This window comes from Anomaloglossus baeobatrachus, chromosome 3 (genome assembly GCF_048569485.1).
Source record: "Anomaloglossus baeobatrachus isolate aAnoBae1 chromosome 3, aAnoBae1.hap1, whole genome shotgun sequence".
NCBI classification, from domain to species: Eukaryota; Metazoa; Chordata; class Amphibia; order Anura; family Aromobatidae; genus Anomaloglossus; species Anomaloglossus baeobatrachus.
The window spans coordinates 23,976,404-23,991,421 of record NC_134355.1 but is presented as its reverse complement, the minus strand read 5'-3'; the positions used below and the strand labels follow the sequence as shown (position 1 = coordinate 23,991,421).

Genomic DNA, 15,018 nt, shown 5'->3' with positions numbered 1-15,018 from the left:
AGCACCACTCCAGCGGGGAAATAATAAAAATAAATATAAATATAAAAATATATTATATGAAAATAATTACAAAAACAACAAAGGCTAAAGGGGATTTAAGTATCCAATAAGTGAAAATGGCGCATATACAAAATTCTTTAAGCAGGAAACACTGGCATTTTTATTTTATTTAGTTTGGGCACCACCACAAAAAATGCAATTAATAAATGCTCAAAACCTAATCCAAGTTGTACCCCAAAATGGCATTAATAAAAAAACAAACAAAAAAAAAAACCTCAGACCACAAATGTCTTCACATTGCTCCATGGACACATGTTGACAAACTTTTCGTTTCCACTTTTATAATAATAATATAATAATAATATTAATAATATATAATAATATATAATATATAAACAATAAAAATTATATATAAATATTGATAAATATATATATATGAATAATATTGAATATATATATATATATATATATATATATATGTAATATAATATAATATGATATGTATGTGTGTGTATGTATGTATGTATATGTATATATGTGTATATATATATATATATATATATATATATATATATATATATATATATATATATATATATATATATATATATATATATATATATATATAATATGTGTATATATATGTGTGTGTGTGTGTGTATATATGTGTATATATATAATATAATCTCTATCTAGCAAAAACAAATTCAGTAAGTGAAGTGGTGGTAAAAACTTAAACTGCTACTTGTCCCACAAAAAAAACAACCCTTGTATAGCGCCATCAAGAGGAAATTGGTGTTAATGCATTTGGAAAGGGTGAAAATTAAAAAGAATAAAATGGCTAGCATCAAGGGGTTAAATTCCCAGAATGTCGTTGCTGCCGCCTCTGTCCGGGAGTTTCCTTTTTGTTTTTTATTTTCTCGTTCTGTTCATGATTTATTTTAGGAGAAACATGTTTTTACATTACACAATCTGTCGTCTGTGTCCTGGCGAGTGGATTTCCCCCCCCTCCCATTGGTATTAGTATATGGGGGTGGTCATACTGGATGGCGGAGGTCTCTGGGGTGGGACAGAGCGTTCTGCTTATATTGAGCTTATATGGGTTGTTTGCTATATACCTTGTATACCTGCCATCAAATATTTAAAGGGGTTGTCTGCTATTAGATTTTGATTTGCTAATTGCTTCATGTTGGTTTAAAAAAAAAAAGAAAAAAACAACAAACCCCCAAAACACTGGAAACCTAAATGTAAAGGGGAGCCCCCCACATACAGGAGACAGAGCTGGTGCCTCCCGGTGCTGTCAGTTCCCGTCTCTGCTGTTGACAGTGCACACAGCGGCGTCACCTTCAGTGACCTTGGAGCGTCTGTGGGACGTGTGCCGGGAACGTGTCTGACAGATCCGGCTCTACAGCTGCTGCCCTGGAGCTCGGCCACGTCCCACCCCCCGGCTGGCATCACCTCCCCAAAATAACTTCCTTACCCTTTCTATGTGACACAAGGGTCCTGGAAAGTTACCGCCGGTAAACAAGGAGAACCGGCCGCAGTGCGGGACCATGGGGCCGGAGCGCAGCTCTCATTAAGTCATGGAACGTCCAGAAAAATAAATTTATAAACTTTTTTTTCCTCCTAATGCAAATCTTTAATAAATAGTCCAATATACTTTTTTTTTACGATATACTGCAGATTTTAGGGTTATTGTTCCCTTGATATATTGGGGTCCCCTTTTTGGCTCGGAGGTGCCACCGATGGGGATATCCGCAGGTATAATAAATCTGGGCTGTGCCTTCATTATGAAAGGTCATGGAATAACTCTCATCATTGTGTTCTGCCTCCAGATCTGTGAGAACATCCTGATTTTGTGCCTCCGGGAGCTTTTCGAGTTCCGCTTCATGCAGACCGACCCAAACTGGTCCAATTTCTTCTACGACCCTGAGCTGAAAAAGGTAATGACACCCCTTGCACCCCACGATCAGCGGATCTACACCATTCTATTTGTTCTTGCACAACAGGAACTGTCAGTAAGCTGCTGTTGACTGATCTGGTCTCGCATTTCTTTTGATGCTTGTGCAACATGTAAACTCTTATATTGTGTTGGCACCAAGATTTTTTTTTTTAATACATATGCGATCTGGAAACCACCAGCAAGTAGGCTTGCTGATGATATTTAGTTGTTTGGTGTTTTTTTTTCATTTTTTTTTTGGTCATTTTGCTCCTGAGATGTGCCAGCTGATGACAGATGATCAAAATATATTGTTAAATTGGGCTCCACGGTACAGAACCGCAGGGGTGGGGTGTCCTACCGCTATATATCAGGTCTACACATGGCTTCATGGAAAAATACAATTATGGGTGACAGGAAATGATGACCAAAAAACCCTTCAGTTTTTAACACTAAAATGCTAAATAAAACCGTGCACATTTGATATTTAGCGGTCATTGCATTGACAGAGAAAATTGGTGTCTGGTCATTTTTATTGCACAATGAACGCCATAAAAACAAAGTGGGGAAAAAAAAATAATTCTGCAATTTCCCCTTAATTTTTAGTTTTCCATTCCATTCATATTTTTTTTTATATCCACATTTTCATGATTTGGAAATTTATGAATTGTCACCCACAAAAAGTAATTTTCTATCAACATGGCTGTATGAGGGCTTAAGCTTTTTTAAATTTTTTGAAGAAACGCGCCAAAATAAAACATTCCTGAAGGGGTTAAATAAGATTAAAAAAATAAGGGGCATCAGTTTCCATCAGATGCCTATTGACTTACATGGGCTCCTGTTCACACTTTCTTTCCGTGGCCATTTTTCCTGGCAGTTGTTGTTGTTTTCTGGGGCTTGAGGTTTCCTTTACATTGCCCCATGTTTTTGCTGCCCGCCCTCAGTCTATAGTAACCCATCAATGACCCTCCGTGTATCCGCAGGTCGCCCTCCTGGACTTCGGAGCCACCCGCGGCTTTGATGAAGAATTCACAGACATGTATATTGAGGTGAGACCTCGTTGCCTGTAGTCTTGTGCAGCTTCTGTTACTCCTGGGCTTATCACTGGGGGGGGATGCACCCCGCTCCCCTTATTGACGCCCTCCACCATATTTTTGGTTTTCCAGGTCATTCGAGCAGCAGCCGACAAAGATCGAGAGAAGCTCCTGAAGAAGTCGGTTGAGATGAAGTTCCTCACCGGTTACGAGTCAAAGGTAAACTAGCTGCAGCCAATCACAATCCAGCGTTTACTCCTCCAGTTCATACAGTTTTCCAAATTATGCAAATGCCTTTTTTTTTTTTTTGATTTTGCTAAATTGCAGATAAGTCAGTATAATGTTCTAATCAAGAGTAAGAATGAATCGCATTTTATTGGACAAACCTCACAATAACAGGATTTGTTTGGGCTGTTACAAATTTTTCCAAACATTTTAAAGGTTGTAAAAAAGAAAATACTGAATGTTCATACTTAAATTTGCTGCACTGAGAGGTCATATTTACTCAAATCAAAAGCTTTTCTAATCAAAAACACCTTAATCAGCCAAGTTACATGTAACCTCAGATGCTTCTTTGTCACCTTAACAATTCTTCCATCCGTTGAACTTGAATTTTTGGATCATTTCCGCTTCAATTTTTTGCAAGATGTCAGAATTGGATCTTTTGCTTGCAGATACTCCAAAGGTTCTCAATAGGGTTGAGGTCAGGGGAGGCCGGTAGCCAGATGGCGTTTCTCACCTTTTCAGGATACTCCAAAGGTTCTCACTAGGGTTGAGGTTCACAAAATTTTTCGCCTTTAAAAGCCAATTATTCAGATGTTTTCTTTGCAGCATGAAGAGTATTTTGCTGCAGATGGCAGGGATGTTCTTTTTGTTCCATGGAAGAAAGTGGTCAAATGGTTCCCCCTGAAAATAAACCCTAGCATGATTTTTCAGGAGTTTTATGGAAGCTTGAAGCCCTAGTTACAGTTGATAAAAATAAATTGCAAGTGTCCAAGCAGTAATACATGGAAAATCAATTAGCAATAGAACGCAGCAGAAAGATAAGACCCTTCAGTAAAGAATCACACTCAAAAGACCCCACAAGACTCCAAGCAATCAGTGTCTGCGCACGCAACTCATTGCTTTGGGACTTTTCAGTGCAATTCTTTCGGGGGGTGTACCTTACTCGGTGACTGGTCTGTAAATCGTATAGTACCGTATGTAAACAGATGAGCAAGAAATATTAGTATATTGACCCCCAGACAACATGAGGGAAAAAAAGAAAGTGATTCCATAGAGTCCAAGAAAAGACTGAATCATGCAGGACTTAGGACAAAAATCTTACGGATTGTCTGGGCTCGTTGCAGTAGTTTGTACTGGTCAGTGCTGTTTTAGGGGCAGGTTATGCACTACTGCAGTCTCTGGATGCTACACCTTCAGGTTCATGGACTACAGCAGCTTCAGATACCTTTTTACCGCTTTGTAATTGGATTTTAGCGGCTGTTCTTTTAATCCGATTAATTTGTCTGGCATAAACCTTAAAATAAAAATCTTTATTTTTATATAGCGCTAACCTATTCCGCTGCGCTTTACATACATCAGGAACACTGTCCCCATTGGGGCTCACAATCTAAATTCCCTATCTGTATGTCTTTGGAGACCTAAACCTTCCGCATTATGCCTTTATCTGCACGCACCCTTCTGTGCTGTGTATCAGCCACAAGTGTCTTCATAGTACAATGATCATGATTAAGTTTTGGTGACATATTTAATGAATCTGATGCTTTTTGGCAGCAGAGATTTTAATTTTTTCCTTTTAATTGGGCTTGGCTGACAAATTTAGAGATATGAGAGTTCAGTGATCCAAACATCCTGAGACGCAGACCATCCAGGAGGTTATTGAAAAATATAAAAAATGTACTTTTTGACACTTAAAATCCAATTTGCATAATTTGGACTGTTGTGGTTGTCCTAGATGTTAACATAGGGCATAAAACGATCATAGGACACCCAATATGTGGGAGTGCGATACCCGGTATACCACCAATCAGCTGTTCCTGGTGCCGCCGGCTGAAACTACCATTACAGAGCTGCACAGCTGTGACCACTGTATAGTGAACGCAGCCGGGTTCTGCACATCCGCCCATTATTGGAATAAATTGGGAGCAGATGTGCAGTACCTGACCGCAGCCACTATTTGGTTGTTGGCGCTGTGCAGCTCCACAAATGTGTACCTTCAGCCGGCAGCATTGGGAGCAGCTGATTGGGGTGGGTGCAGGGTGTCCTATTACCACCATTCAGACCTTGATCTACCAATTTTTACCACCCAGACTACCCCTTTTAATAATTAAATCTGGTTAAAATCTAATATTCCATTGGCCAATAGTTGAGACCTTTTTATAAAGGGCTGCTTCCATCTTTAGGGCTGTGCTGCTTCCATAGAAGTTCATGGGAATTATGGAAAGCTCAACCGCAGGCTAGAGAAGGAACTCGTGGATGCAGGATCTGACTACACAGGGTTCTTTTGTAGTCTGTAACCATGGCAACACATAGGTCTGCACAGGAGCTGCGTACACAGATCTACAGGAAATGTACTATTTGTCTGTCTTCACAGGCCATGGAGAACGCCCACCTTGAAGCGGTCCTGATCCTCGGAGAGGCCTTTGCGTCGGACGTACCCTTTGACTTTGGCTCCCAGAGCACCACGGAAAGGATCCATCGCCTGATCCCCGTCATGTTAAAGCACCGGCTCATCCCGCCGCCGGAGGAGACCTACTCCCTGCACCGCAAGATGGGGGGATCCTTCCTCATCTGCTCCAAGCTGAAGGCTGCAATCGCCTGCAAGGATATGTTCGAGGAGGGGTATAACAATTATTGGAAGGGGAAGGAGCACAAGAAGCCTTAAAGGGCCCAGACTTTTTTTTTTTTTTTTTAATCCATCCCCGTATTTGCACTCTAATCACCCCGCCGCTTTTATTAGAGCGCAACAGGACAGGGCGGAGTCTCGGCGGCCGTCGCGATCAACTCAAACTCGGACATTTTTGATCGCCGGCTCCTTACGAGCCCGGAATAGGAAATAAACTGTGGAAATTTAATGGAGAAGGAACTTCCAGGAGGGTCTCATGATGACGGGAGAGGCGGCGGTTTTCCCCGAAGGCGGGGGACCTCGGAAGGGTTTTGTATCTCGGCTTTTTATCCAAGATGGAATGATCTGTAATCTCGCTTTTGTTTTCAAATTATTTTTTTTTTTTTCTGGCGATTAAGTGGAATTAAAATAACGCTTTTTGTACTGTAATCACCAGATTTGTATGATCTAATGAGTCTAAGGGGGAAGGGATCAACGTGAGGTTTTGATGTGATTGAATACAAGTATGGTACACAAAGGGTTAATCACCTCTTCACTGGGAATACTCTCATACTGTTAGTCACCACCAGAGGGCGCCAGCTCGTTACGCTATTTTAGGGTGCCCTTGGACCTGCGGGGTCCGGGGCAAATGTTGGTCTGTTTTCTATTAATAGGATTAATTAAAAAGAAAAAAAAAATGTCCTGCTCGTTTTTTAAAAAGCTGAAGAACCACCACTAAGGTCACCATTACAGCTCGCACGTGCGGGGAGAGTCAACTAATCCCTGATAATCTGACTAGGTAAATTACGAGCTGTGGTGACCAAGAACGGAGGATAATGAGGGGAAAAGCGCTGAAATAGCACTGGTACCGCTATGTGGGCGGAGTCTTAGTCACGCTACTGTCCTAACGTACAGTGATTGGTTACCTGGACTGGAGCTCCGCCTCTGCAGTGACTGATCCAACCTGTTATATGGACGCAATCTCAACTAATCAAACTATTATACTCCAGAGCTGCACTCACTATTCTGCTGGTGCACTCACTGTGTACATACATTACATTACTGATCCTGAGTTACCTCCTGTATTATACTCCAGAGCTGCACTCACTATTCTGCTGGTGCAGTCACTGTGTACATACATTACATTACTGATCCTGAGTTACCTCCTGTATTATACTCCAGAGCTGCACTCACTATTCTGCTCGGCTTCAAATGCAAGATGGGAGTACAGCTCTGGAGTAGAATACGGTGTACACACTTAAATTTTTCGGGGTTACATCCTGTGACATTTACCAGCAGAATAGTGAGTGCAGCTCTGGAGTATAATATAGGAGGTATTGCAGGATCAGTACAGGATAAGTAATGTATGTACACAGTGACTCCACCAGCAGAATAGTGAGTGCAGCTCTGGAGTAGAATACAGGCGGTAACTCAGGATTAGTAATGTATGTACACAGTGACTGCAGCAGCAGAATAGTGAGTGCAGCTCTGGGGTATAATACAGGATGTAACTCAGGATTAGTACAGGATAAGTAATGTATGTACACAGAGAGTGCAGCTCTGAAGTTACATCCTGTGAAGTTTGCACTACTCTGCTTCTACATTGCAGCATTTTACTGAAAGGAAACACAAGTCACTGAAAGAACAAAACCTGAGGCTATGTGCGCACGTTGCGTACAGTCACTGCAGAAATTTCTGCAGCGATCTGAAGAGCACATGTGCGCTTTAAATCGCTGCAGAAATGTCTGTAGTGAAAGCCGATTCCATGCGCTCTGCCTGCAGCTCCTGCCATAGACAGAGCAGGAGCTGCCGGCAAAGCGCACGGAAGAAGGGACATGTCACTACTTTTTGCGCAGCGCTTCGGCAGTAGCCGAAGCGCTGCGCTCTAAAACGCCACGTGCGCACGGCCCCTGCACAATCTCCATAGACTGTGCAGGGGACGCATGCAGTTACGCTGCGCTACAAAGCGCAGCGTAACTGCATGTATTTACGCAATGTGCGCACATAGCCTAAGACCCCAGATATTTGCCTTATGCAATGATGTAGCAGAGTGTGATCTGTGGCTGCCATCACAGGGTATATGGGGCTGTGGGTTTTTTCTCTTGCTCAATTAACCCCATGATGATTTTCCTTTCTATGATCCAGTTACATGTGAGAGCTCTGACGTGTGGGATTGTTACTTTCTCCTCCCCCCCCCCCCCGGGAGCTTTTGCCCATAGGGAAGCATTGACTATTGGATGTATTGTGTGATGTGCAGATTGTATATCTGCCCCGTCCCAGGCTCGGTGAATCATTCAGGACTTTGGTGTCGCTGTCATTTGTCTCTGGATCCTCCGCGTTCTGATACTTTCTCATCAATTGTCTGATTTTTGATTTTTTTTTTTTTTAATTAAACAATCTCTATTTTCTGTGTACTATTGTCTTTTCTTCATATAGATCCAACGAATGTGCCAGTGATGAAACTGGGGAAGCCCAAACAGCCACTATAGAGTTAAACCCTTACACGCCACCTTTTGTAATCTAATCTGAAATATCTGCCTCTGTTCCTCAAGTTTAAAGACTGTCGGCATAGAATGACTGTCCAAAGCCACCCCCCCCACCCCCACCCCATGCGGTACAGGAAGGGCGCATAGGAAAGGTGGTACCCCATGGAATAGCCTATTTAACCCCTTTTTGGCCCTTACCCTTGTTACTGTTTTTTTTCCCAAATTTTTTGTGGTTAAAGTTAAATAGAATTTTGCTACAGTGCGGAAAAGAAAGTCAGCCCCCAATTGTGCAGGTTCTCCCACTTATACAGATGAGATTTGCCTGTAGTTGACGTCATGGGTGACCACAACTGAGAGACAAAATGAGAAAACAAATCCAGAAAATCACCGCGTCTGATTTTTTTGCAAGATTTTTTTTTTTTGCAAATTATGGTGGAAAATTGAAGTATTTGGTCAATAACAAAAGTTAATCTCAATATTTTGTTCTATATCCTTTTGTTGGCAATGATAGAGGTGAAACATTTTCTGTAAGTCTTCACAAGGTTGGGACACACTATTGGTGGTATGTTGGCCCATTCCTCCATAGCAGTAATATTTTGGACCTGTCACTGGGCAACATGGACTTTCAACTCACTCCAAAGGTTTTCTATGGGGTTGAGATCTGGAGACTGGCTAGGCCACTCCAGGACCTTGATATGCTTCTTACGAAGCCACTCCTTCATTGCCCTGGTGGTGTGCTTGGGATCATTATCATGCTGAAAGACCCAGCAACGTTTAGTCTTCAATGCCATTACTGATGGAAGGAGCTTTGCACTCAAAATCTCACGATACACGATTCATTCTTTAATGTACACTGATCAGTCGTCCTGGTCTCTTTGCAGAGAAACAACCCCAAAGCATGTTGCCACCCCCATGCTTCACAGTAGGTATGGTGTTCTTTAGATGCAACTCAGCATTCTGTCTCCTCCCAAACACGAGTTGTGTTTTTACCAAACTGTTCTAGTTTTGTTTCATCAGACCATATGACATTCTCCCAATACTCTTCTGGGTAATCCAAATGATCTCTAGTAAGCTTCAGACTGGCCCGGACATATACTGGCTTAGGCCAGACTCACACTTGTGAGTAACTCGCGCGAGTCTCTCATTGAATCACCCTGCACGGCCGCACTCTCCGGACAGGAACATCTCGGCTGCATAGAGATACATGCAACCGACCCGCTCCTGTCAGGCGAGTGTGAGGCCGTGCCGGGTGATTCAATGAGAGACTCGCACAAGTTACACGCGTGGCACTTGCAAGTGTGACTCTGGCCTTAAGCAGGGGAACACGTCTGGCACTGCAGGATAGGAGTCCCTGGCGGTGTAGTGTGTTACTGATGGTAGCCTTTGTTATGGTGGTACCAGCTCTATGCAGGTCATTCACAGTCCCCCATGTGGTTCTGGGATTTTTCCTCATCGTTCTTGTAATCATTTTGACCCTACGGGGTGCTATCTTGCATGGAGCCCCAGATCGAGGGAGATTATCAGTGGTCTTGTATGTCTGCTATTTTCTTCCAGTTTATTTCATCACACCAAGCTGCTTGCCTATTGCAGATTCAGTCTTCCCAGCCTGGTGCAGGGCTACAATTTTGTTTCTGGTGTCCTTCAACAGCTCTTTGGTGGAGTTTTGAATGTGACTGAGGTTGTGGACAGGTGTCTTTTATACTGATAACAAGTTCACACAGGAGCCATTACTACAGGTAATGAGTGGCGGACAGAGGAGCCTCTTAAAGAAGTTACAGATCTGTGCGAGCCAGATATCTTGCATGTTTTTATATGACTAAATACGTATTTTCCACCATAATTTGCAAACAAAATCATGCCAAATCAGACGCGGTTATTTTCTTCGGCGCTCCATTGGGAGACCCAGACGATTGGGTGTATAGCTACTGCCTCCGGAGGCCACACAAAGCACTACACTAAAAAGTGTAAGGCCCCTCCCCTTCTGGCTATACACCCCCCGTGGGATCACGGGCTGCTCAGTTTTATGCTTTGTGCGAAGGAGGTCAGACATCCACGCATAGCTCCACGGTTTAGTCAGCAGTAGCTGCTGACTATGTCGGATGGAAGAAAAGAGGGCCCATACTAGGGCCCCCAGCATGCTCCCTTCTCACCCCACTTTTGTCGGCGGTGTTTGTTAAGGTTGAGGTACCCATTGCGGGTATGGAGGCTGGAGCCCACATGCTGTTTTCCTTCCCCATCCCCCTGAAGGGCTCTGGTGAAGTGGGATCTTACCGGCCTCCAGACTCTGAGGCCGGGCTCCATCCACAGACCCGGAGATCCTGCTGGATACGGAGCTGGGTACCGTCAGGGACAAGGCCCTGCAACATTCAGGTACTCTGTGTCCCCGTACAGACAGGCACAGACACACGCCAGCGTTGCTGGGTGTTCTAGTGCGCCGGGGACAGTAGCGCTGCGCGCTTGGGTTATACTCACTGCAGCTTTGCTGAGTGAGTTTATGTGTGGGGAACTACCGCGCCGGCCGCCATGGTGACTGCGGCGCGGCTGAGACTTGTGGTGCGCCGGGGACTTCGCGCCGACCGTGCTTTTACGACGGCAGCGCTTATAAATCTAGTCCCCGGCTTCTGCGGCCTAGTTACGCTTCGTTCCCGCCCCCAGCCCTGTCAGTCAGGGAAGGGGAGAGATGCTGTACAATAGTCAGCGCCGAGGGCTGGAGTCTTATTTACATACTCCAGCCCTCTCACTGGGCACAGTGGGACGCCAGTTTCCCGCTCTTTGTCTGCAGCACGCCCACGGCCCGCCCCTCTTCACAGGACGCCGGCAGCCATTCCTGCACGCAGTCTGAGCTGGAGAACGGACATAGCCCTGGGAGACCCAGACAAGGGATTCTGGCGACCACACACCCGCTGTTAAGCGGGCGGTAAGCAGCACCTAGGTGCTGACCCCACTAGTGCCACAGTGTTGTTTTGTGTACTTTTGTCTGTACCTATATATTGCACTGTACGGTCGCTTCTTGGCTTATACCCCTATATTGCTCTGAGGAGACAACAACATGTCATCCGCAAAAAGCAAGGGTGCCAAGGCACGGGCTTCATATGCTGCCTGTACCGCATGTGGGGCTGATCTACCGGCAGGTTCCACTGACCCCCATTGTGTGCAATGTTCGGTCCCTGTGCCACTTCGTCAGCCGGAGTCTATGCTAGTAGTGGCCCAGGCAGAGACGCCTGTGAACCCTGCCCCGGTGACGGGGACAGAGTTTGCAGTTTTTGCTGATAAGATGTCTGTGACTATGACAAAAATTCTAGAAACTTTGCAGTCCAGGCCGGTCACTCAGACCATGGGTACTGCTGATTCAATGTTCCCCGGTCCCCCTCAGTTGGAACTAATCCGTGCTCCAAGGGGGTCCCACGCATCACAGGCTGAAGGCTCTGACTCGGACGACAGTCCCAGGCAGCCTAAGCGAGCTCGCTGGGAGAGACCCTCGGCGTCATCACGCTGGTCAGGGTCTCAGCGAGAGGATTCTCTGTATGATGAGACAGAGGAGGGTGATCAGGAGTCTAATCCTGAGACTGCTCTCAACCTGGATACCCCTGATGGTGACGCCATGGTGAATGATCTTATAGCGGCCAGCAATAGACTGCTGGATATTTCTCCTCCAGCGGAGGAGGCAGCAGCACAGCAGGAGAAATTCCATTTCAGGTATCCCAAACGTAAATTGAGTACTTTCCTGGACCACGCTGACTTCAGAGAAGCAGTCCAGAAACACCATGCTTATCCAGATAAGCGTTTCTCCAAACGTCTTAAGGATACACGTTATCCCTTTCCCCCTGACGTGGTCAAACGCTGGACCCAGTGTCCAAAGGTGGACCCCCCAATCTCCAGGCTTGCGGCTAGATCCATAGTTGCAGTGGAAGATGGGGCTTCACTTAAAGATGCCAATGACAGACAGATGGACCTTTGGTTGAAATCTGTCTATGAAGCTATCGGCGCGTCGTTTGCTCCAGCATTCGCAGCCGTGTGGGCGCTCCAAGCTATTTCAGCTGGTCTGGCGCAGGTGGACTCTGTCATACGTCCAGCAGTGCCGCAAGTGGCGTCCTTGACCTCGCAAATGTCTGCGTTTGCGACTTACGCTATCAATGCGGTCTTGGACTCTACCAGCCGTACGTCAATGGCGTCCGCCAACTCGGTGGTTTTACGCAGAGCTTTATGGTTAAAGGAATGGAAAGCAGATTCTGTTTCCAAAAAATGCTTAACCAGTTTGCCATTATCTCAAGACAGACTGTTTGGTGAGCAATTGGCGGAAATCATTAAACAGTCCAAGGGTAAGGACTCTTCCTTACCCCAGCCCAGATCAAGCAAACCTCAACAGTGGAAGGGACAGTCGAGGTTTCGGTCCTTTCGAGGTTCGGGCAGGGCCCAATTCTCCTCGTCCAAGAGGACTCAGAAGGAGCAGAGGAGCTCAGATTCCTGGCGGACTCACTCACGCCCAAAGAAAGCAGCCGGAGGAACCACTTCCAAGCCGGCTGCCTCATGACTTTCGGCCTCCTCTCTCCGCATCCTCGGTCGGTGGCAGGCTCTCCCGCTTTTGCGGCATTTGGCTGCCACAGGTCAAAGACCTGAAGGTAACAGACATTTTGTCTCACGGGTACCGGATAGAGTTCAGTTCTCGTCCTCCGCCTCGGTTCTTCAGAACTTCCCCACATCCCGACCGAGCAGATGCCCTTCTGCAGGCGGTGGGCTCTCTAAGGGCAGAAGGAGTGGTGATCCCTGTTCCTCTTCAGGAACGAGGTCAAGGCTTTTACTCCAATCTGTTTGTGGTGCCAAAAAAGGACGGCTCTTTCCGTCCTGTTCTGGACCTAAAACTGCTCAACAAGCACGTGAAAACCAGGCGGTTCCGGATGGAATCTCTCCGCTCCGTCATTGCCTCGATGTCTCAAGGAGATTTCCTAGCATCAATAGACATCAAAGATGCTTATCTCCACGTGCCGATTGCTCCAGAGCACCAGCGTTTTCTACGCTTCGTTATAGGAGACGAACACCTTCAGTTCGTAGCCCTGCCATTTGGTCTGGCGACAGCCCCACGGGTTTTCACCAAGGTCATGGCAGCAGTGGTAGCAGTCTTGCACTCTCAGGGACACTCGGTGATCCCTTACTTGGACGATCTACTTGTCAAGGCACCCTCTCAAGAGGCATGCCAACACAGCCTGAACGTTGCGCTGGAGACTCTCCAGACTTTCGGGTGGATCATCAACTTTTCAAAGTCAAATCTGTCACCGACCCAATCACTAACATATCTTGGCATGGAGTTTCATACTCTCTCAGCGATAGTGAAGCTTCCGATGGACAAGCAGCGTTCACTACAGACAGGGGTGCACTCTCTCCTTCAAGGCCAGTCGCACCCCTTAAGACGCCTCATGCACTTCCTGGGGAAGATGGTGGCAGCAATGGAGGCAGTCCCGTTTGCGCAGTTTCATCTGCGCCCACTTCAATGGGACATTCTCCGCCAATGGGACGGGAAGTCGACGTCCTTAGACAGGAAAGTCTCCCTTTCCCAGACGGCCAAGGACTCTCTTCAATGGTGGCTTCTTCCCACCTCATTATCACAGGGAAGGTCCTTCCTACCCCCATCCTGGGCGGTGGTCACGACAGACGCGAGTCTGTCAGGGTGGGGAGCAGTTTTTCTCCACCACAGGGCTCAGGGTACGTGGACTCAGCAGGAGTCCACCCTTCAGATCAATGTTCTGGAAATCAGGGCAGTATATCTTGCCCTACAAGCCTTCCAGCAGTGGCTGGAAGGAAAGCAGATCCGAATTCAGTCGGACAACTCCACAGCGGTGGCATACATCAACCACCAAGGCGGGACACGCAGTCGGCAAGCCTTCCAGGAAGTCCGGCGGATTCTGATGTGGGTGGAAGCCACGGCCTCCACCATCTCCGCAGTTCACATCCCCGGCGTAGAAAACTGGGAAGCGGACTTCCTCAGTCGCCAGGGTATGGACGCAGGGGAATGGTCCCTTCACCCGGACGTGTTTCAGGAAATCTGTCGCCGCTGGGGAAGGCCGGATGTCGACCTAATGGCGTCCCGGCACAACAACAAGGTCCCAATTTTCATGGCACGGTCTCGCGATCACAGAGCTCTGGCGGCAGACGCCTTAGTGCAAGATTGGTCGCAGTTCCAGCTGCCCTATGTGTTTCCCCCTCTGGCACTCTTGCCCAGAGTGCTACGCAAGATCAGGTCCGAGTGCCGCCGCGTCCTGCTCGTCGCCCCAGACTGGCCGAGAAGGTCGTGGTATCCGGATCTGTGGCATCTCACGGTCGGCCAACCGTGGGCGCTACCAGACCGGCCAGACTTACTGTCACAAGGGCCGTTTTTCCATCTGAATTCTACGGCCCTGAACCTGACTGTGTGGCCATTGAGTCCTGGATACTAGCATCTTCAGGATTATCCCAAGGGGTCGTGGCCACCATGAGACAGGCTAGGAAGCCCACGTCTGCTAAGATCTACCACAGAACGTGGAGGATTTTCTTATCCTGGTGCTCGGCACAGAGAGTGTCCCCCTGGCCATTTGCATTGCCTACTTTTCTTTCCTTCCTGCAATCTGGTTTGGAAAAAGGCTTATCACTCGGCTCCCTTAAAGGGCAAGTCTCAGCGCTATCGGTATTTTTTCAAAAGCGTCTAGCACGACTTCCTCAGGTACGCACGTTCCTGCAGGGGGTTTGTCACATCGTCCCTCC

General features: G+C 46.5%; 1 protein-coding gene across 2 annotated transcripts in view; it reads left to right on the top strand.

Moving 5' to 3' along the window:
- Positions 1–8,214, top strand: part of COQ8A (coenzyme Q8A) — a 62,898-nt gene extending 54,684 nt beyond the window's left edge. For both annotated transcript variants that reach the window (XM_075339059.1, XM_075339060.1), the window contains exons 12-15: positions 1,836–1,943; positions 2,923–2,988; positions 3,106–3,192; positions 5,570–8,214. In XM_075339059.1, coding sequence (XP_075195174.1) covers positions 1,836–1,943; positions 2,923–2,988; positions 3,106–3,192; positions 5,570–5,860 — 552 coding nt within the window. In that variant the 3' untranslated portion in view covers positions 5,861–8,214. The remainder of the gene's footprint in view (positions 1–1,835; positions 1,944–2,922; positions 2,989–3,105; positions 3,193–5,569) is intronic.
- The last annotated feature ends 6,804 nt before the right edge of the window (positions 8,215–15,018 follow it).